Genomic DNA, 24,603 nt, shown 5'->3' with positions numbered 1-24,603 from the left:
GAATGGGAAAAGATAAATGAAAAATAATACATAAGCTAACCCAAACTACGCCAAACTAAATTGTAAAGCGGCTATACTGACAACCTAATACCCATAGTTTACCACTACCTAGGCATAATATATATTTTCTTCATTTTTATTCATCTTACTTCTTTTTTTGTTGTTCAACCCCTGAGATATAATGGAAAACGGTAAGGATGAAGAGCAAGTAAACAAAAATAAAAGATATCGGAAAGACAAGCCATGGGATAATGAAAATATAGATCATTGGAAAATCGAAAAATTTACAAAAGAAGATAATAAACACCATTTTTTAGAGGAGTCAAGTTTTAAAATATTATTTCCTAAATATCGAGAAAAATATTTACAACAATTTAGTACAGATATAAAAAATACATTACATAATCATTTTATAAAATTTGAAATAAATTTAATTGAAGGATATATGACAGTTAAAACGACAAAAAAAACATTTGATCCATATATTATTATTAAAGCAAGAGATATGATATCTTTACTTTCACGTAGTGTTCCCTTTAGTCATGCAAAAAGAGTTTTAGATGATGAAACATTTTGTGATATTATAAAAATTAGTGGATATATACGTAATAAAAATAAATTTATTAAGAGGAGACAAAGATTATTAGGTAGTAATGCTACTACTTTAAAAGCTCTTGAAATATTAACACAATGTTATATTTGTGTTCATGGAAAAACTGTAAGTGTTATTGGCAATTTTAAATCATTAAAAATAGTAAGAAGAATTGTTATTGATTGCATGAAAAATATACATCCTGTTTATCATATAAAAGAATTAATTGCAAAAAGAGAATTAGAAAAAAATGATGAATTAAAAAATGAAAATTGGGAAAAATATCTTCCTAATTTTAAAAAAAGAAATGTTCAAAGAAAAAAAATCAAACAAAAATTAGAAAAGAAAAATGGTAAGAAAAAATCCATTTTCCCACCTGATCAATTACCAAGAAAAATTGATATACAAATGGAAACTGGTGAATATTTTATGAACACCAATAATAAAAAAAAAAACAAACAAAAAGAAGACCCTAAAGAAGATGATTAACCCAGTTTAGAAATTACATTAAAGATACATTTTTCAAGTCTTATATGAAATATGTTAATTTTTACAACCAATTTTGAATTACAGTTTTAACTATATTTTTTGTAAAACTAAATAATTTATAAAATATGTATATACGATTTTTAGTTAAGTTTGGATAGAAATATTTGCTACCATTTTTTTGTAAAAAGAGAAAAAATTACAGAAAAATACGTTGACATGAAAATATGCATACGAAAAAATTCACAATCATAGGGCTTACCTTTGTATATCCCGACAATAAAACTTTATTTTTCATTCCTTCATTTTTTCACTTTTTTTATTTTGCATTTTTTAATTTATAATTTTCCATTTGGCGCGTCATATTTTGGCGACATCGCCGCAAATGCTTATCAAAGCATAGCCATGAGACTTTTCCTCTCGTAAAAATATGTTTGTAATTTTAAAAGAAGAAATTAAATTTGCGCCAATAGCTTTAATATGAGACTTGGCTATATACAATATGTCAGATATTAAGCTCTGATAAAAAAAATCAAATTTCTTTAAATTAATATTCTCCTTAACAATGTGTAAAGATATGACTCCGAAATATTTTTTAATTATAACATTTGGTAAAATATTTAACGGGGTTATAATAATTGATGAAAAATTATGATCAATAAATGTGTCAAATAAATGCTTATTATTTTCTAACATAATATAATTTTTTAATTCATTAAACATAAATAGATTATTATGTATATTTTCCATATCATATGGTTGATTCATTTTTTTATCTCCTTTTTTTAGAAATGCATTGAATTTATTTATTTTATTTTTTTTGTTGTCTTTATCTTTTTGTAGTCCATCTTTTAAATGTGGAATTTCATTTTTTTTCATTTTTTTTTTCTCTTTGTCTTTTTCATTTCTCTTTTTTCTTTCATCACTTTTAAACATATTTCTAACCATATCAATCATAACACAAAATGGGGATTTCATAACATTTGGAACAATATGTGTTAATAAATTCGAGCTATTTTTTTTTTTTTTTTTTTGGATAGCTACAATAAAACCACGATTAGGTGACTCCTTTTTTGTTAACTCTGTTCTTAGATAACTATTTTTATCATCTCTTTCTGAAGAAAAAAAGTTATCAAAATTAAAAAAAATTTCGGATCGTTCCATATAATAATTTTCCAAATGATTAAAAAAATGTTTTAATAAATTTTCTTGCATTGATTGGTTTAAATTTTTTAATTCAAAATGTATTGCATGATTATTTTTAACTTTTATTAAATGACCTGTTAACATTATTTCTAATACATCACATGCTATAAACGAAAAATGTAATCGGATACTACAAATACAGCAAGGATATAAGTTATGAACAAATGTGTAAAATATAAATATATTATATAAATCATTAAAAGCTTTATTTATTTTTTCATATATTACATCCACTTCATCAGTATTTTCTCCAAATAAATTAATTCTTTTAATTAAATAAATATAGCTTTTTGATAAATTATTTAAATAAGTATTTTTACTTCGATTTTTTCTTTTTTTTTCTTTTTTTTTTTCTCTTTTTTGATCTCTGTCTATACTTTTTTTCATCATATAATTATGATCATCTCTTATATTATAATCATTTTCTTTATCTGTTGTATATGATAATAATTGTTTACTGTCTTGATAAAATACTGATAAATTTCTCTTGTCTTCAACTGGATAATCTCTTTCATTTTTTACTAAGTCTTTTTTTTGGTGGTCCTCCATTTTGAGATTAGGAACCATAAGATGGTATTCTTCTCCATCCTCTACATTATCATTTTCCAATAACTTATTATTATCTTCATCATTTTCTAAGTTTTTAATATTTTTGTTTGTTCTTTTGTGAGATTTCAATGATTTTGTATCAGATAAATATTCACTATTTGATTTGGCATTATTATATTGTTCATTTTCATTACCCAAATTTCGTTGTTCATAGAATGTTTCAAATTTTATACTTGGCAAAAAGTCCAAAGTACAAATATAAAAAAAATATTTTGAATAATTTTTCATTATTTCTTTTTTATACTCATAATATAAGGTAAGATTATTTTCACTTTTTTCATGAAGTAATGAAACTGTATTTTTTTTTAATAACATATCATGTAATTTTCCATTTGAACTTTTTTCTTCTACTATTTCAGGTTTATTTATTTTATCTACCTCATTGTTATCGTTATATTTTTTTTGATTTTCATGTTTTATTGTATTATTATCTATATCTTTGGGAGTAGATATTTTTATTTTTATTTGTTCATCGGAAAATTCTTTGTCATGTTTTTGTTTTTCTTTCATATTTTCTGTTTTTACACAATTTTGTTTCGGGTTTGTATTGTTTGTTTTTTCTTTTTTTATATCTTCCAACATATTATTTATAGGGACTTCATTTTTTTTTGCAAGAGTAGCTGTATCATATCTTTTATTAAGAAGGTAATTTTTAATATCTAAATTAAAAACATAATTATATAATGCAATACTATCTTCATATATATTTAATAATGTTATATTGTCTAGATGATCCTCTACTTCATATATATAACCTTTATTTTGTATTCTTCTTGCTTTTTTTTTTTCTTTTTTTTTTTTAATTCTTTTTCTTTCTTTAATACCTAATTTTGTATAATCATCAATATGCTTATTATGTTCTTTCCCAGGATATTGATCACCCCCATGTATGTTATCACTATAGTTATCATAATTTAATAATTCTTCTTCTTCCTTTAAATATATTTCTTTCAATCGAAAATAATTATCATTTTTAATTGTCTTATTTACATCTTGACAATAAAAATAAGGCTCTTTAACTCGTAATCCATCTTCGTTAATATCGGTCTGTGAATGTCTATATGCAATTTGTTTACTATCTGAATTTATAGCATCAGAATTAAGTGGATTCATAAAATTTTGTTTAAGTGATATATCGATTTCTCCTTTACTATTACTAGTATTATAATTATGTTCATCCCTTTTGTCATTATTTTCATCAATGTTATATATAATATCTCCATCAACAAAAACAGGTGAAACCAAACTTTTATTTTTACTAAAAAAAGATCTATAATTTATGTTATCATATATAATTTTTAATTCATCAGCATTTGCACATTTATTATGTATATAAAATTTGTCCTTATAATTCGATTTTATTAAAAATTTATTTTCATAATATATTCCGTATGTACACATTCCAGTTCCATAACAATATCCAAATAAATAATTATTGTTAAAACATAATTTTAGGTTATAATCAAAAATACTATTGAACCCGTTAACGAGCAATTTACATATGATCTGTTTGTGCAGGTTCAGTTCCAGGAAGGGAAGAATTTCGCTGATCTGGTAAATCCGAAGCAAAAGGGAAGAAATGAAGCTAAAGATCATTATGGATATTATCAAACTTTTCCCCATTTTATGAGAGTGAAAAATGTTTTATGGCTATTTGCCACCGATTAAATAATTATATTTTGATCAACTTCCTTACCTCTGATGCGAGATTCTCTCCATGATTCTTCTTCAATGGATATACGACAAAAGCAGAAATTAAGAACCCGCTAAAAATGCAAAAACACAATAAAAATGTGCACATAATCCATATTATTTGAATAGAAGAGATATTTGAACATATGAAAAACTTACTTTCCTATGACGGCTAAATTTTTGGGAGCATTGGATGAAGAAATGAGAATTTTAGGTACAGATGCATCATTGCATATTCTGTTAATAAAAAAAGAGAGAAAAAAATAAAGCGAAAATGTTTAAATGTGTATATGTAATTCTTTTTTTTTTTATTTTATTCTTTCACTCACCTGCAAAATATATTACTATTCTCTATTTCCTTCGAAGCATAGTGCAAATATATGCAACTACTGTTTTTACTAGACCCTTTTGATTCATCTTTTTGTGAATCCTTATTTTGATCGTTAGGTGAAAATGCGATAATTTTATCATCGTAAAAAAATGAAGGCAATACATTTATGGCAGTACCATAACAAAAAAGGACAATAACATCATTGAAAATGTAAGCATCTTCTTTGTAACCTGTTGAAAATGTTGTTATAAGTTTTGTATTATTATTTGTGTAGGTTGCTTCATGTAAAGGGAATAAAAATTAGTAGAAGGATTTCGAATATTCTCACAAAAACATATATATATTGAACTATTTTATATTACCCAAGATAACATTGCACGAAAGAAATGTCGCATTTGATTTGAGCTACATGGAAAAAAAGTTAAGTGTGTTATAAATGGTTAAGAGATTAACATGAATAGTTCATAAATTTAAATTTATTTTTTGAGATATTCACTTTGAAATGAACTTTATTTTAGAGCAAAAGATAGACATAGTGGTAATACTTTATTTTCAAACTTTTCTTGAATTTTACCTCATCTCTAATTTCGAGAAGCCATTCGTCTCTATGCTGTTCTGTAAGTCTTGGGTGCAAAACCTTAACTGCTTTTGATGCCACTAAACCTCCTAAAAATGGTGAAAAAATAGTTCAACGAAATTTATATGCTGTAAATATAGTAGGGATGGATATCCAACTTTTTTGTAATAATATGTACCATATTTGTATTTTATATTTTGCGGAAGTGAATCAACAGTAAGTAAAATGACATCCACAAAATTATAGGACGTTGAATTCGGATGGATAGCATTTCTTCTATTAAATTTAATTTCTTTATATTTTTCAGGGATATTTTTCAAAAATATTTCATTATTTCTCAAAATATTTTTTATGTTATTATTTTCTGAAATGTTAATATAATTAAGGTTATTAAATTCTTTCACTCCCAGTTTTACAACTGTCCCTATAATACGGATACAAATTCTATCAAAAAAAAAACAAAAATAATAAATAAGAATATAGCAAGGTAAATAATACCCAATAAAAATGTCACATATTATGTTGAGTGAGTATGAGAAGATATAGATCCTTACTTGTTTGTTGTACTTCCTTCCAAATTTAAATGTTCACGATAGCCTAAAATTGCATTTCCCCCTAATATTTTAGCCTGCACACACACACAAAAAAAAAAAAATTGTCTAGCCAATTGTTAATTTTTTTTTTCTCCCAAAAGAAAAATAGCTAGCTGGATATATATCCAAATGGAATAATAAAATTGAATATATAATTTTTTTTACCTTTTTTCCAACATATTTTCGAACTTCCATAAAGGAATTTTGTATAACATCGCATCGGGCTTCATTGGAATTTCTGTGATAAGAAAAAAAACGATGAAAATGGAAAAAAAAGTAAATATAATACATTACTATTTTATGGCCATATTTTTTAACACCCTATATGTTCATGATTTAACAAACCTGCTTGATCTAATAAAGTCCTTCCAATCATATTCCGGGTCATTAACTATTTTAAGTTCATGCTAAATGGAGAAAAAGAAATTAAAGACATTTGATATTATTTTCAATATTATTCAGACATATTTTGTGACACCACCATATATTAAAAAAATATATGCCAGTGTGGGGAATATACATTTTATAGTTTTTTCTGATCTTACTGCAAAGCCTATTATTTCCTCAATATAATAGGGGGACCCTTTTGGAAACGAAGTTGTGCCAAGAAGAAGAACTGAAAAAAAGTAGAGAATATTATTATTCAAGAAAAAAAACAACTAATATATATATATTTATATATTCGATCTATCTATTTTACCTGCACTATTATCATTATATGGGTTTTTTTCTTCAAAGAATTCCCATTTTATAGTACAGTATAATTCACCTAAATATTAATGGGAACATATAAATTTGATAAGAATATAAGCAAAGCAAAATAAGGAGCATGTTTTGAAAAATGAAGTGAATCCCCTTTACATGGGATAATTATTTACACTCGTTGATGAGTATATTGCAGATTTGTTTATATATTTCGATTTTTTATCATATATATGTATTATTTTTTTTAAACCTTTGATTCCTTCCAATGAATCATATAGAGGAAACCATCCTTCCAATTTTAGATTATCATGGAAATAAAAAAAACTGAAATCTATTTGGATATACCCACTATTTATATCTTCAGCATCATCTATCTAAAAAGTTAAAAATGTATTTATGCCTTATGAGAATTGCTAAGTTTATATTTATTGTAGCCATATCATAAGGCTGATGTATTTGTATTCGCCTCAATTTCATGGACGCTATATTTTTCTCAATTGTTTCTCATTTGTTTTTCTTTTGATTGTTTTGAAGTAGCATACCGCTATTTTAAGTGGGCATATTTGTAGTTCTGAATCATCAGATATTTCGAGTCTGAACGACAAGTTCAAATCATTTGAAGTTTTACTAATATCTAAATAGTTTCGAAAAAAAAATTTAATACACACAATATATGGCCGTATACGTTATTTATTATTTTATAGTGATATATATATGTGTATAGATTTGGAATCATAGACAAAATTCTCTTACTAAATTTAGTTCTTTGTTTTGTTTCCCCTAATGTTACCTATGAAAAAATGTAAACAAACAAAATGCTATAGTAGTTACATATATTTGATAGAATTTTATCACATAACTTTTTGCAAATTTTTCTATCCTTAATGCAGGATGTGTTAATATATTTTTATTTTTTTGGTACCTCAAGGTATTTAAAAGAATCTATTTCAGATCTTTCAAAGGCATTGATATTTCTAATACCTGAAATTCTTACTTTAATAATACAAGGCATTTTATTATCAGTTACATAGTGTGTTTATTTTTACTATATAATTTTGAAATAATTGGATAGGTAAATAAATAAAAAATGAATAAAAAAAAGAGAAATAAGTGAAAAAAGAAAAGTTAAAAAATAGAGAAAAAAAAGAGAAAACAAATGAAATAAAAGAATAAAGCCTAAAGGGCCAATCTTGCCATATTAAGCCCTGTGTAATATAGTATACCAAAAAAATTCATTATTTTTATTTATTTATTTTTTTTTTTTAAATAAAGTTACAGAAATAAATTATTTAAAAGGGAACAAAGACAAAAAGGTGAAAAAAAATAAATAAATGATTGCATATTCATATACCAAATGAAGTAACATTTATGCTAATTCTACAGAGGAATCTAATATAGTATAATAATTGTTGTGTGCGAAAAAAAAACCAAAAAAAAAAAGAAAAATTTTAAATTAATGAATAAACCATAAGAAATATAGAAGAAATTAATAAAATCAAAATAAGCTATAAGCCTAGAAATTATACATTAAAATTTTAAGATTATATTTCAAATGAATTTTTTTTTTTCATATATAGTGTTATATACATAATTTAGTATATTCCTGTATCAGTGTTCCAAAAAAGAAAGAGAGAAATATGGCTTGTGCTTGGTCATATCTTTATTTGTAATTTGAAAATTGGTTTCAATTAGTGAGTTATAGAAAATATGAATAAAATGAATGACAAAATGGATATATATAATTTTAAAGTCTTTACACAAACTAATAAAATACAAAAGTAAACCTTTGATAGCAATACATTTATCTTGTATTATTTCTCTAATATACATATATACCCGAAAAATATATAATATTGTGAAAATGGGAGGAAAAAACAAATTTACACCTTTTAATATGATCTAATTTATAATTATATAATCCTTATGATATATATTTATCATTAATCTTTTAGTAAAATTATAAAGATTAAGAATCGTCTTAAAATCTTTTGAAAGAAATAATCATCCAATGTTATGTTAGTATAATATTTGTATATTTTTGTTTTTGTCATAATTGGTATTTTCTTATATAATACTAATTTTTGTTCAAAAGAATGGTAAATACATATTTACATATATGCCCAAATTAAAAATGGTTAATTTTTATTTTCAGCTAAATTTGTGTGTGCATATAATTAATTCCAAGAGATACAAATTATTATAGTTTTGTAAGATAATATTTTTTTCATTGAAAAGTACACATATTTTAATAAAAAGCCGAGTCGAGAAAAAATAGAATAAAATAAATTGTGGAAAATTATGAGAATACGGATAATTTATATAAAAATAAAATAATTTAATGTAACAAATTTATTAAAGACAAAATAGTTACAGAAAAAAAATATACACTCGTATTCGAATTTAGACTTAATCTAAAATACTTTTAAAATACACACATGAATTTATTAAAAAAACCGTTACAAGTTAATGCACTTTTTATTTACAAAAAATAGATACATTTTTCTGTTTTAGTTGTAAAATATTTTATAAAATTGTTTTTTTAATAAATAGCTTTATTTATTTTTATTTTATTATTATTATTATTATAATCTTTATATTTTTCCATTTATTATTTTGTATATATACATATTATATACATTTTTTTTTGTATTCCAAATATGGAAACTTTGTATATGTCTTTTTAAGTAAATATTTTTTTTATAATTAATTAAAAAAACAAAATAAATAAAAAGGAAAAAAACATACATATATCAACACATTTTAGTTTAATATTATTCTTGTAAAAATGCGTCGTCTTCCCATTCTCTTTATATTATGTAAGAAAATAAAAAAATGAATAGTAGTGTGTGCAACTTCTTATCGTGTATACTAGACAAAAAACCCTTAGTTTCCGAATAAGGAAATTGCTTCTTGGTGTTCAAATTTATATTCACTAAAATAAAATGCCATATATATAATACATACTCATTTTTACGTATTTTTTTAATGCAATTTGCGCAGATACTTTATTAATTCGATATTCAATAGAAGCTGGCACTGACGGAAATGGCACAGGGAATACACTAACTGGTGTTTCTACTTCAGGTGATAATGGAAAGGTTGAATCTGGACAACAACCAGATGGATCATCTAGCCTTACGCCAGGTTCCCCACCAGGTAGTCCTGAAGTACAGGATTCTGAACAAGTAAAAGGCACTGATGGAGAGAACCCTCCAACTACTGGAGATGTATCAAAGACTCCTGGAAAAGATGAAAAAAAAGTTAATGGCACTGAACAAGGCGATTCTACATCCAGTAAAACTAAAGAAGGAGCCACTACACAAGATGCTTCTCTACCTAGCACTAATGATCAAACAGACCTATCAAAAGGACAGAATTCTGATAAAGTAGCAGGCACTGAGGAAGAGAAGTCTTCACCTTCTGGCGGTGGACCACAGGCTACTGACCAAGATAGCAAAGAAGTTACTGACACTAAACAAAGCGATTCTGAATCTAGTAAAACTCAACAAGGTGGATCATCATCTGATAAACCTTCCCAAGAAACCATTACACAAGATGGATCTACATCTAACACTGGCGATCAAACAGACCCTTCAAAAGGCAAAGCTGGATCAACGGATCCCGTTAAACAAAGCCCTGAATCAGGTGATCAATTGGAAACTAAATCTGAAATAAGCAATTCTGAACCAGGTGCCACTGGATCAGGTACATCTCTACCAGAAGGAGCTAAAGCAGGTGCTTCTGCACCAACTGTTTCTGTATCGGGTACTTCTGGCCAAGGAAATGATGTAACAGAACCCAAAAAATCATCCGATGATGCACAAACCAAAGTAGATAAATCAGCAAGCAATTCTGATGATCCAAATCCAAAAGCTAAAGAAAGTGAGAATCCATCTGGAGAAGACAATACAGTAAAAACTAATACCGACGAAACGAATGATACTTCAGTAGGAAAAGAAAAACAATCATCTGAAGATCCAGAAAAAGTAGACACTCCACCCACACCTGTCTCCGAACCAGCATCTGATAAAGGAGAAGTACCAAAGAATCCAGGAGCACCTGAAAATAAAGAACCTGGTTCAGAACAAAGTGATACACTTACATCCAATCCTACCTCTGATTCACAAAGTAAAATTTCATCTCCTTCTGTTGATATTCTACTTCCAACAGGTCAAGGATCTGAAAATCATCTTGACATTCCACAAGGTGATAGCCCACCTGTAGAGCCATTACCAGATTCTATTCTAACAATGCCTGTTGAAAATTATAATGTAAAATCTGCTATGTTAAAGAATTATAAAGGATTAAAAATTACAGGTGAATGTAATGCAATCTTTAGCATATTTTTTGTACCTTATATACATGTTGATGTTGATACAAAAGCAAATCAAATTTCTGTAACATCAACAAAAAATGAAATTAAGGGCACATCTGAAGGTGTTCCAACACAATCAATAAATTTCAAATCTGAAGAAGATAATTTACAAAATGAATGTGTAGAAAATAAAACTTTCAAAATAGTAGTTTACCTTGATAATGATGTACTTTATGTTAAATGGAAAGTCTATGATCTATCTGTAGAAACTCCACCAAGTAATTAAAAATATATATATAATTTATGTGGATACTATAAAAATATGAATATTCTTTTTTTCTTATTTTATGCAATGTTTGTTTATATTTTAATTTTTTACAATTTTACAGATACAAATGTTGATGTAAGAAAATATCAGTTAACAAATTTCGAATTTCCAATAACATCTATTCAAGTACATAATGTTAAAGTGGGTTCAAAGATTGTTACCCTTGAAAGTAAAAATTACACAATAAATGACGATGTACCAGGTATGAAAATATAGTTGAACAAATAAAACAACCAATGTGCTACCACTCTCATGCTTGTATTATGTCTTTTTAAAATTGCTTAATTTTTTACTATTATATATTTATTTTTTTTATAATTTCAGAAAAATGTGAGGAAATAGCTAGCGACTGTTTCTTACATGGAAATGTAAACATTGAAAGATGTTACAAGTGTTCATTGTTATATCAAAAAAAACCATTAACAGATCAATGCTATAACTATCTATCCACTGAATATAAAGAATCACTACAAGCAGACAAAGTTACCGCTCAAAGTGAAGATGAAATTAATTATGGAGTTATAGGACATATCGATAATATATTAGATGGTATATTTAACGTAGGTGATAATAATAAAGAATTAAAAAAATTTGAAGAATTAAGTGATGAAACAAAAAATGATATATTATTATATTGTAATGAATTAAAAGAATCAGATGTAAGTGGAACATTAGAAGAATATGCTTTAGGCGCTGCTGAAGATGTATATACTAATTTAACAAAATTAATAACTAATAATATGGAAGATTCTATTGCAAAATTAAAAAGTAAATTAATGAATCCAGCTATTTGCTTAAAAGATGTAAACAAATGGGGAGAAAAAAAAACAGGATTAGTATTACCTGAATTGAGTTCAAACAATTCTGATAATACAAATGAAAAAGATGATACTAAAACGGATATTAAATCTGATGAAAAATTAGAAGAAGGTTTTGATGGAGTTATTGATTTACCTTTATTACATGAAAATGAATTAGCAGGATATACTACAATTGAAGATTATCAATATTGTAACAATGAATATTGTGATAGATTAAAAGATAAAACTAGCTGTATATCTAAAATAAATGTAGAAGAACAAGGAAATTGTGCTACATCTTGGTTATTTGCATCTAAATTACATTTAGATACTATTGGTTGTATGAAAGGACATGATAATTTTAGTGCATCTGCTTTATATGTAGCTAATTGCTTTAAAAAAGATTCTAAAGATAAATGCTTAACCGGTTCTAACCCATTAGAATTCCTTAACATAATTGATGAAAATAAATTTTTACCAACTACATCTAATTTACCATATTCATATAAAAAAGTTGGAGATGAGTGTCCACAAACTATGGAAAATTGGACCAACTTATGGAAAGATGTAAAATTATTAAAATCAGAAAATAATGATAAATCATTAAATACTAATGGTTATATATCATACCAAAGCAAACATTTTAAAGATAACTTTAATGAATATGCTAATTTAATCAAACACGAAATTCAAAACAAAGGTTCAGTTATAGCTTATGTTAATTCAAAAGATATTAATTCTTACGATTTTAATGGAAGTAAAGTTCATAAATTATGTGGATCTGATACTCCAGATATGGCAGTAAATATAATTGGATATGGAAATTACCTTAATGAAAATAATGAAGTTAAATCATTTTGGTTAGTAAGAAACAGCTGGGGTAAACACTGGGCTGATGAAGGAAACTTTAAAGTTGATATAGAAACCCCAGAAAATTGTGAACATAACTTTATTCACACATTTGCTACATTTAATATTTATGTTCCATTTGTTAAAAAAAATACTCAAAGTGAATCAGAAATTAATCTTTACTACTCAAAAAATTCCCCAGATTTTTTCAATAACTTGTACTTAAAGAACTTAGATGCAGACAACACAAATAAAGATTCTCTCATTCAAGGACAAGATGAACCTTCCCCAGGTACTACACCAGAAGGAAAAGAACAATCAGCTGGAGATGGCAAATCGGTATCATCGCAAGGAGAAGGAACTCAGGAAAAAAAAGCAAATGAAGGCAAGCAACCATCTGGCATAACATCAACACAACCAACAGACCCACAACCCAAAGCTCAGGAAGAACTTCAAAAAGAAAAGGGAAAACAAGCACAAGAGCAAGTGCAAGAACAAGTACAAGAACAGGTACAAGAACAAGGAGATCTTCAAAAACCATCAACAGAACAAGTAGAAAGAACAGACCAACAAGGAAATACAGAAGGTACAAAAGTTCCAGAAAAACAAGGTGAACAAGAAGGTAAACAAGAAGATGGCAAAAAAGAAGATGCCACTAAAGAAGATCCTAACAAACCAAAAGAGCCATCGTCATCTGAAGGACAACAAAATGTTCAACAGCCAACTGCTCAACAAGCTGCTCAACAAGAAGATCAACCCCAAGCTGACGAACCACAAGCTTCTGAACACCAAGCCGAAAGTATCACAGAAGCAGAATTACCTGCAAAATTAAAACACGAATTTATGCATATATTAAAACAAATAAAGAATGGTAAAGTAAAAATGAATTTAGTTAAATATGGAACTGAATTAAGCATGGTTGATGATCATAGTTGTTTAAGATCTTATGCTATCAATCACGAAAAAAAAAGTGAATGTGAAGACTTTTGTTCTAAGAATTGGAATGTATGTAAAGATGAAATATCACCAGGATACTGTTTAACTAAACTTTATAATTCAAACAATTGCTACTTTTGTTTTGTGTAATAGTTTTAAGAAATATTTATAAAAGTTATGATAATATTTTTTCCTTTTTATTTTTTTTTTCTCACAATTTTTTTTTAAATTTTTAAGTTAATGTTTTTTTAGATTACAAAATGTGTATATATTTTTTATATAAATAATATTGTTTAAACTTTAGAACAAATTTATTAATAATAAGTTATCAGCTTATATAAAATCGAAAAAATAAAAATGTGTTGACAAGCACATCACATATTGTAGTTAAAAAAAGAGAACATATCTTATATGCCTATTTTAGTAAAATTATATACTTTTTTTTTACATTATAAATATACATTATTTTATTTATTTATGTGTAAGTGTAATAATTTTATAAGAATTATAAAATGATGACCGTGTACTTAGCATTTCAAAAGAGGAAACATATTTAGAATTATATTTACAGAGTTGTATATATACACATATTTATGAATATTTTTCTTGTTTAATTATTGGTACTCTTAAACCTTTTTATTTTTATGTTAGTAATTATTTTATTGTATTTCCTAAGAACTGACCAATTTAAAAATAAAAACCAAAAAATAAAAATTTTACAATATACAACCATTAATTTATTCAAAATAATAAAATGCTATTTATATAATTGAATGGTATGCTAGTCCAATTATATATAAATATTATTAAGCTTTTATTTTCGAGAACATGGCTATTCTCTTTTTATTTCTTAATTTTAAAGGAAATACTGATTGTATCATGCCATATTAGTATTACTTGCTAGGATATATATGTGTGTACAAATTGTCGAGACATTTTTTGTGTATTCCCTTTTATATAATTATTAAATTAGATATAAAATATGTATTATTTGTTTTTATTCATAATTAACAGGTTTAGTGCACTATCTTTAAGTTGTATAAATTTGAACCGTTTTTAGGTCGATACGTTTTGTTCTGTTTTTTACACCGAGTGTCGTAAAAATCTTTAAAAAATATATTATTATTTTCTTACATATTTATAATATAAAATTTTAGACAAACATTGGCACAAGAATACGCTTTTTTCTTTTTCTTTTTTTTTTTTTTAAGAGAAGCTATAATATATTTACCCACGATAGATCATTACGACCTATTAGGATTATATATGTGTGTAAAATAAATGAAATGCCTTTTTTTTGTTATATTTTATGTTTATATAATTATTAAATTGGACAAAAATATAAATGTTTGTATTAATATTTTTTTATTTTAACACACATTGCCTTTTTATGTAAATATTTGAACAATTTTTTTGTCAAAAAGTTATACATTTTTTTTAAAATGAATATCTAAAAATAATTAAATAAAAAAAATATCATTTAGTTATTTTCATATTTTCCAAAAAACGTATAAATAATTTAAGGAAAATAATAAACATAATAAGATATTGTGAGAACTATAAGTAATTCCTTAAAATAAGATAAAGAAAAATATAATTAAGGAAAAATACATAAATAACTATATTCTGTTTTATATAACACAATGAAGAAGTGTATCCCCTTAATCGTCTTATTATGTAAGTGAATTAATTTATATCATAATAATTATAAAAACTAACTATGGTTGCATTATTATTATGGTTTTCTTTTTTTCCATTTGTTTATTTCATAAAAATATATAACACTATTAATATTACATAATTAATACTTCACTCATTAATATATTTGCACACACTTTTTTAAAATGCATGCTCATCATATATATTTCTATTTTTTTATATTATTCAGATGCTATGCTGGGGAATGACATAATAAATTGTCGCCCCGTACCAGACATTGTGTTCTCTACGTACACACCCCCCCCTAAAGATGAAAAGGGTACAGGTGCTAATGGAACTACTGCTACAACTACTGGTGGGAATACTGGTACAACTACTGGTGGAACTAAAGAAGAAGGAAAAGGTACGACAGTTGATAAAAGTGCACAACCAGAATCTGATAAAGAAAAAACTTCTGGAAATTCTTCAGATTCGTCTACACTTTCTTCATCTGATACAGGCAAATCATCCGGTTCTCCTGGTTCTTCCGATTCTTCAGATTCCTCTGATTCTTCTGATTCTTCAGATTCCTCTGATTCAACTGATCCTTCAGGTAAATCAAAAACCCCTGATGGAACAGGCCAAAAAGATACACAACAAACCCAACAAGTTCAAAACCAACCACAAGCTGATGATGCTTCACAAAACCAAGGTCAGCAAGCAAATTCAATCACCACTGATACTAATCAATTACCATCTGCATCTGGGCCAACTGTAACTGACACAACTCCAACTGTCCAAACTCCACCTACTACTCAAGTAATAGCACCTAAAAATGTCCAAACTGGATCAGTCGAATCCGCTTTATTAAAAAATTTTAATGGTGTAAAAATTACAGGTGCATGTGGTGATGAAGTAGCTATATTTTTAGAACCATACATTTACATCAATGTCGATTCTAAAAATACCAATATAGAAATGTCAGCAAACTTTTCAAGCTTAGTTGGTCAACATATTACAGTTTTTTCTGGAAGACCTCCAATGGGAAATGAATGCCATGAAGAGGACACCAGCCTTCGTTACAAAATGTTAGTATATCTTCAAGGTGATATATTAACAATTAAATGGTCAGTTTTCCCATCTAGCACAAGTTTATATAAATGTGAACATTGCAATGGCCATACTAATGAAAGTAAGAATCTGAGAAAAAGTACATAATTTATATATGTGTATGAAATTATTTACATTTGCATTGACTTATAATGATTAAATTTATTTTTTATAGACGAAAATGTAGATGTAAAGAAATACAAATTACCTAAATTACCAACACCATTGACAACTATTCAAGTCCATTCTTTATTAACCAAAGAAGACAAAGTTATACTCAGAAGCAAAAATTATGCCTTAAAAAATGACATGCCAAGTAAGTCTATTCTTTTTAAATCATAATATTTTGGAAAAAAGTCTAATAAATAAGTAAAAATATAACTATTTATTTTTATTTTTTATTTTTTTATAGAAAAATGTGACGCTTTTGCATCAAAATGCTTTTTAAATGGACAAACAGATATCGAATCATGTTATACATGCAGTTTATTAACAGAAAATGTTCCAACAACTGATGATTGTTATAATTATTCTTCTCCTTTATTTAAAGAATATAATCAATTATTAACAACCGGACAAAGTGAAGAAGATGAAGTTGAAAAGAATAACTCAGCACTTGTTGATTCTATAAATAATTTATTAAATGGTGTATATAAAATTGATGAAAATAATAATAAAGTTTTGATAGATGAAGAAGAATTAACCAATGATTTAAAAAAAGAATTAACTTATTATTGCCATTTATTAAGTGAAATAGATACTAGTGGAACTTTAGAAAATTATAAAGTTGGAAATAGTGTTGAAGTATTTAACAACTTAGCAAAATTATTAAAAAATCATGAATATGAAAGTAAATTATATTTAATTAACAAATTAAAAAATCCAGCTATATGTATGAAAAATGTAGAACAATGGGTTGTCAACAGAAAAGGTTTGAAATTACCAGTAACATTAGATAATGAAGAAAAGAAAACAGAAAACACTATAACTTTTGAAGAAGGACCAGATGGTATTATAGATTTAACTAAAACTACTGACGGAAGCCCAGTTACTACTTCTGCTGTATTAGCTAACAAAATAGATGCATTTTGTAATAACGAATTTTGTGATAGATTACATGATAAAACTAGCTGTTTATCTAAAATTAATGTAGAAGAACAAGGAAATTGTGCTACCTCTTGGGTATTTGCATCTAAATTACATTTAGAATCTTCAATTTGCATGAACGGTTATGATCACACTAGCTCATCTGCTTTATATGTAGCTAACTGCTCTCAAAAAGATTCTAAAGATAAATGTTTAGCTGGATCAAACCCATTAGAATTTTTAGATATCTTACAAACAACCAATTACTTACCAACTGAATCTAACTATCCATACAGCTATAAAAATGTTGGTGATTCATGCCCAGAAACTAATGAATCATGGGTTAATTTATTTGACAAAGTAAAATTAGAAAACTCAAACAATGATAACAAATCAATAATTAAAGGGCATACCTCATATGAATCTAAAAATTATAAAACTAACATGAACGAATTTGTTGACATTGTTAAAAATAAAATTAAAAAATTAGGATCAGTTATTGCTTATGTTAAATTTAACGACTCTATGGGATACGATTTTAATGGAAACAAAGTTCACAAATTATGCGGATCTGCTACTCCAGATATGGCAGTAAATATAATTGGATATGGAAAATACCTTAATGAAAATAATGAAGTTAAATCATATTGGTTAGTAAGAAACAGCTGGGGTAAACACTGGGGTCATGATGGAAACTTTAAAGTTGATATAGAAACTCCAGAAGATTGTGAAGGCAATTTCATCCATACTGCACTTGTTTTCGACCTTGATTTACCAGTTGTTCAAAAAAATACCAATGAAGCTCCTATCTACAATTATTACTTAAAGACCTCTCCAAATTTTTACAAAAATCTTTACTACAATCATGTCAACAAAACTAATGGAGAAGTATCAGACGACGCAGGCATCTACGGACAAGCCGAATCAGAACAACAACCAACTTCTGGTGGAAGTGATGCAAACAATAAAGGCGAAACAGGACAAAATGGAGCAGAAAACACTCAAGGTAAAACAAAAACTGACCAACCTAGTAGTGAATCTGGATCCGATAGAACAGAAACAAAAACTCAAAATCAAGGTGGCGCAACAGGAGAAACAACACCAGGTACACCTGGCGCAGGAGGAGCAGCATCTTCACCTGGTACAACAGGTCAAACACCCCAAGCTGCATCTGGCGCACCAGGATCATCGTCTCCATCTGGTACAGGAAGCGTAACAGTAGAAACACCATCAGCTCCAGTTTCCCCACAAGGTCCACCCACTCAAGATTCAGGTGCCACACAAGAACAACCAGCTCCAGCCCCAGTTAGTGATGGAGAACAATCTGATGCACCATCAACTGAGGACACAGATGATGCTACTCAAAATACCGAAGTTTTCCATGTTTTAAAAGTTGTTAGAGATAAAAAAGTTCAAACAAGTTTAATGAAATATGATGGATTCACCGAAATGGGACAACATTCATGTTCAAGAGCCATGAGTGCTGATCCAACTAAAAAAGAAGAATGTATTACATTCTGTCATAATAGATGGGATGACTGTTATTTCGATACATACCCAGGATACTGTTTAAATAAATTAAAAGGTGATAATGTATGTAACTTTTGCGCTGTATAAAATTTGCATAAATATTTAAGTGTATAATATTTATAGTAATATATTATATATGTATGTGCAATTAATATAGCGATATAAAAGGTATTGTTTTTTTTTTTATGGTTAGTAATTATTTTTATAGAATTGTGATAATATTTAAAAAAAAAATTGCATATTTTATTAATAGATTGTAAAAATTTTACGTATATATAATGTTGTTGTGTTCTTAATGTGCTACATAATTTTTTTATAAACTTTAGCCAAATTTAATGCATACAATTTTAGGCATTTAATTAGAACGTTAATTATAAATTAATATTAATTTTAAAAAAAATATTTCGTATCCTTTTAATCCGTTATATTTGTAAAAAAACAAAATAAATGGATTGGAATGTTTGAGAAAATAATAATAAAATGGTATAAGAGTATGCCCTAACCTTAGTTAATTTTACACTTTTTTTTATTTTTAAATTTGATATAGTTTATATTATTGCTAAATAACTATAAACAAAATGTTTTACATTAATTTGTGTTTTACTATAACCAGCTTATTGATATACAACTACTAAGGAGAATAAAAATTTATTATTACTGTTATTATATTTGCGAAGACAAACAAAATAAGGGATATATATTTCATTGGTGATAATATAGCAACTTGCTTATACTTATTTGCGAGGTTAAAAATTTTCTTTTTTTTTTTTTTTTTTATTTTCTACTAATTTTACAAAAAAATATTGATAATGATATAAATAAAATATAATTATTTTTTTAGTTTTTTCTTAAAATATTTTATATGTTTTAAAAAGGGAAATTTTTTTAAGTAATAGAAAATAAAAGGGTGATGATCAAAAAAAAATTACCGAGATAAATATTTTAATGTGATAAAAAAATAGAAATTAAAAAATAAATATAAAAAAAATGAAACCGGAAAATATAAAAAATGTAAATTACATAATAATAAAAAATTATAATTTTGTTTTTTTTAAAATAAATGGCAAGTCATGGTTTTTGACATTTTCCATGCATAGTAAAGCAATATATATTATATAACAACTTTTCCATTATGATTTTCTAATTTTTTTTTGTTTTTTATATGGCTAACGTAAAATGATTTATATTTACGTTGAAAACGATATAATATGTTAAGAAAATATAAATATTTATTTGAATTTTTTGAGTAAAGTAATTTGGATTTATAGTACTTTAAAAGATAAAGAAAAAAAATAATATTTATTATTACATTATAGGAGAATTATATTAATTACATAAATGTAATAATAATTTGTGTGAGCGAGAAAAAAAAAAAAAGGAAATTTTTTTTAAGTCAATGAAAATATAAGGAGAAAATGGCAAGGCTTTCATCAATCGTGTTTATAATATGTAAGAAACAAAAAATAATAAAATTAATTAATATTTAAAATAGACTAACATCATCCATTTTACAATTGCTAAATGAATAAAACTCTTTTCATTTTTCTAAAATCTAAAATTTATATTTTACACTCATATATTTTTATTTATAGGCCTTTTATTATGTAACAATGTTATATCGGACGATGTAATTGACGGTTCCCCTTCAGAGGTCGATTTACCTACTGGAGGTGAAGATGGCGAAGGAATAAATGGTGATAGTGATTCAACTGATCATGTACAAGAAAATCTTACTAATGATCAAGGTAGTGGTTCAACAGATGGCCAAGTTTCTGACACAAATCCAAAAGAACCAGCACCAACTACCCCCAAAGAACCAGCACCAACTACCCCCAAAGAACCCGAACCAACTACTCCAAAAGAACCTGAACCAACAACTCCAAAAGAACCTGAACCAACAACTCCAAAAGAACCAACACAAAATGAAGATGTCCCTACAGTAATAACCGAAGAAGATTCAGGACCATCGGCAGAAGAGCCAACAGAACAAGAATCACTAACAGCATCATCAAAAGATTTACCACCAGCATCATCAGAAGATTTACCACCAACATCCACCGTTTCACAAGAAACCACAGACCTAAATACACAAACACAAGAAAAATCAAACCAAAGGTCTAAACGATCCACACCAACTGAAGTACCAGCAGTAAAAAAAGTTAATGATATAACAGATATGGAATCATATTTAATGAAAAATTATGATGGTGTAAAAGTTATAGGTTTATGTGGTGTATATTTTAGAGTCCAATTTTCTCCACATTTGTTATTATATGGTTTAACAAAATATTCGATAATTCAAATCGAGCCATTTTTTGAAAGAGGAAGAATCGACTTTGAACATCAACATCCTATAAAAAATAAATGTGCACCAGGAAAAGCTTTTGCATTTATTTCTTATGTTAAAGATAATATACTTACACTTAAATGGAAAGTATTTACTCCACCATCTGATTTATTTGCTAATGATGCTGTTAGCAAGCAAATACTTTCTTCTGTTTCTGACGAACCAAGCTCACCCCAAGGTAAATTTAAAAAATAAATATAAATAAAAATGGGTTCTATTTAATTCGTTTAAGATGTATCAATTTTTTGTATATTTTATTATATTATTTTATTATGACATTTTTTTACGATTTTTTTCACATTAGGTGTAGTAGTCGACGTTAGAAAATACAGGTTGCCACAATTGGATCGTCCATTTACTTCCATACAAGTTTATAAGGCAAACACAAAACAAGGAATCCTTGAAACTAAAAATTATGTATTAAGAAATGCTATTCCAGGTACGTTAAAATGTTGAAATAATATGAGATAGCTATAAATTCATAATTCCCCTTTTAATAGTATTATTGTTGAGCATTGTTATTTTATATTTTTTTACTATGTTTTATTTACTATATTTTCTTTACATTTTTTTCAATTTTTCTTTACTTTTTTAGAAAAATGCTCTAAAATTTCTATGGACTGCTTTTTAAATGGAAATGTAAATATCGAGAACTGCTACAAATGCCAATTGTTAGTACAAAATGCTAGACCCTCAAATGAATGTTTTAAATATTTACCATCTGATATGAAAAATAAATTAAATGATATAAAAGTAACAGCTCAAAGTGATGAAGATAATAAAGAAAATGATTTAATAGAATCCATTGAAATTTTATTAAATAGTTTTTATAAAGTTGATCTAAAAACAAAAAAATTAGGTTTAATTACAATGGACGATTTTGATGATGTTCTTAAAGTTGAATTATTTAATTATTGTAAATTATTAAAAGGATTAGATACTCAAAAAACTTTAGATAATGTTCAAATGGGTGATGAGATGGATGTATTTAATAATATGTTACGATTTTTAAAAACTAATGAAGGTGAAACTAAAATTAATTTATATAAAAAATTAAGAAACACTGCTATTTGTCTTAAAGATGTAAATTCATGGAGTGAGAAAAAAAGAGGTTTAGTATTACCTGAAGAAACTAATGAACCAATTGCATCAGCACAAAGCGAAGAATCTTATGAAGAAGATCCAGATGATCGAGTAAATCTTTTAGATTTATTTGATAACGATCAAGATGAAGTTGTTGTTGATAAAGATGGTATTATTGATATGTCTTTAGCTATTAAACATGCCCAATTAAAATCTCCATATTTTAATAGTAGTAGATATTGTAATTATGATTATTGTAATAGATGGCAAGATAAAACTAGCTGTATATCTAATATAGATGTAGAAGAACAAGGAAATTGTTCCCTATGTTGGTTATTTGCATCTAAATTACATTTAGAAACTATTAGATGCATGAGAGGATTTGGTCATAATAGAGGTTCAGCACTTTATGTAGCTAATTGTTCCGAAAGAACAGCAGACAACGTTTGTGATGTGGGATCAAATCCAATAGAATTTTTAAAAATTTTAGAAAAAAATAAATTTTTACCTCTAGAATCGAATTTTCCATATGTATGGAAAAATGTATCAGATACATGCCCAAAACCAGCAAATAATTGGACAAACATATGGGGAAATACTAAATTATTATATAATAATATGTATGGAGAATTTATTCAACATAGAGGATTTATAGCATATAATAGTCGTTATTTTGCTAAAAATATGGATGTATTTATTGATATCATTAAAAGAGAAATACGTAACAAAGGATCTGTTATAGCTTATATTAAAACCCGAGATGTTATAGAATATGATTTTAACGGTAGATATATAAGTAACATTTGTGGTCATAGTCATCCTGACCATGCTGTAAATATTATTGGATATGGTAATTATATAAGTGATAAAGGAGAAAAAAGAACTTACTGGTTAATAAGAAATAGTTGGGGTTATTATTGGGGTCATGAAGGTAATTTTAAAGTTGATGCTTTAGGCCCAGATAATTGTTTTCATAATTTTATCCATACTGTTATGGTATTTAAAATTGATATGGAACCTGATCATGATGGAGATTTCACAGTTAATGGTCAATCCATTGAAGAAAATAACAAATCTTATTTCCCTCAACTCAGTTCAAACTTTTACCATAGCCTTTATTACAACAACTACGAAGGACCTGAAAGAAAAAGTGATGATGAAAATGACAAAGATTATGACAATGCAGATGTTAGTGGTCAATCTGAAACTTCTGAAAATGATTCACAACCTCAATCTGGTAGTACCGCTACTACCTCAAACCCTGCAACAATTGAAAAAACTATCCAAATACTTCACGTATTAAAACATATAGAAAACTATAAAATATCAAAAGGATTTGTTAAATATGATAATCTAAATGACACTAAAAGCGATTACGCATGTGCAAGATCATCTTCAAACGATCCTAAAAAAATTAATGAATGTAAACAATTCTGTGAGGAAAATTGGGAGCGATGTAGAAATCATTATTCTCCAGGATATTGCTTGACTACTTTATCAGGAAAAAGCAACTGTCTTTTCTGTTATGTATAAAATATTGTTTAGGTGTGTGCTAATATGTATATAATATATGTATATAAGATATATATATAAGATATATATACAAATGAATAAACCAGCTTTTATGGGATATGCACATATATAAATATGTTTAGTATTACAAGCATTTAGAGAAACTTTAATGTTTGTACACCAAATTTGATATCTTTATTTATTGGAAATTATTATTTTTTTTTTAAGTATGTATAATGAATTTATTAAAATTTATGATTATATATTGTTTTGATTTT

The 24,603-nt window shown here is 26.5% G+C and overlaps 5 protein-coding genes across 5 annotated transcripts; 4 read left to right on the top strand and 1 right to left on the bottom strand.

Annotated features, from left to right (window-relative positions):
- Positions 1-181: 181 nt before the first annotated feature.
- Positions 182-1,081, top strand: PVVCY_0300630 (KRR1 small subunit processome component, putative; the record flags this gene model as incomplete). Its single annotated transcript, XM_008628273.2, has 1 exon — positions 182-1,081. The coding sequence occupies one exon, from the start codon at positions 182-184 to the stop codon at positions 1,079-1,081; it is 900 nt and encodes a 299-aa protein (XP_008626495.1).
- A 357-nt stretch (positions 1,082-1,438) lies between these two features.
- On the bottom strand, positions 1,439-7,803 carry PVVCY_0300620 (conserved Plasmodium protein, unknown function; the record flags this gene model as incomplete). The annotated part of the gene is made up of 16 exons (XM_008628272.2): positions 1,439-4,444; positions 4,590-4,659; positions 4,745-4,822; positions 4,915-5,146; positions 5,279-5,321; positions 5,491-5,582; positions 5,672-5,937; positions 6,048-6,121; positions 6,252-6,324; positions 6,432-6,493; positions 6,632-6,702; positions 6,787-6,855; positions 7,042-7,165; positions 7,334-7,425; positions 7,545-7,581; positions 7,714-7,803. The coding sequence occupies 16 exons, from the start codon at positions 7,801-7,803 to the stop codon at positions 1,439-1,441; spliced, it is 4,479 nt and encodes a 1,492-aa protein (XP_008626494.2).
- A 1,773-nt stretch (positions 7,804-9,576) lies between these two features.
- On the top strand, positions 9,577-14,169 carry PVVCY_0300610 (serine repeat antigen 2, putative; the record flags this gene model as incomplete). Its single annotated transcript, XM_037634749.1, has 4 exons — positions 9,577-9,607; positions 9,792-11,384; positions 11,496-11,636; positions 11,759-14,169. The coding sequence occupies 4 exons, from the start codon at positions 9,577-9,579 to the stop codon at positions 14,167-14,169; spliced, it is 4,176 nt and encodes a 1,391-aa protein (XP_037490105.1).
- A 1,493-nt stretch (positions 14,170-15,662) lies between these two features.
- Positions 15,663-19,470, top strand: PVVCY_0300600 (serine repeat antigen 3, putative; the record flags this gene model as incomplete). The annotated part of the gene is made up of 4 exons (XM_008628270.2): positions 15,663-15,696; positions 15,908-16,849; positions 16,943-17,083; positions 17,180-19,470. The coding sequence occupies 4 exons, from the start codon at positions 15,663-15,665 to the stop codon at positions 19,468-19,470; spliced, it is 3,408 nt and encodes a 1,135-aa protein (XP_008626492.2).
- A 1,328-nt stretch (positions 19,471-20,798) lies between these two features.
- Positions 20,799-24,346, top strand: PVVCY_0300590 (serine repeat antigen 4, putative; the record flags this gene model as incomplete). Its single annotated transcript, XM_037634743.1, has 4 exons — positions 20,799-20,832; positions 20,976-21,908; positions 22,035-22,169; positions 22,326-24,346. 4 exons carry the CDS (start codon positions 20,799-20,801, stop codon positions 24,344-24,346), a joined length of 3,123 nt encoding a protein of 1,040 aa, XP_037490104.1.
- Positions 24,347-24,603: the final 257 nt, after the last annotated feature.

The sequence above is a fragment of the Plasmodium vinckei genome, assembly GCF_900681995.1.
Source record: "Plasmodium vinckei vinckei genome assembly, chromosome: PVVCY_03".
Taxonomy (NCBI): domain Eukaryota; phylum Apicomplexa; class Aconoidasida; order Haemosporida; family Plasmodiidae; genus Plasmodium; species Plasmodium vinckei.
Note: the sequence above shows the minus strand (reverse complement) of the source record. Positions and strands in the feature narration are given on the sequence as shown.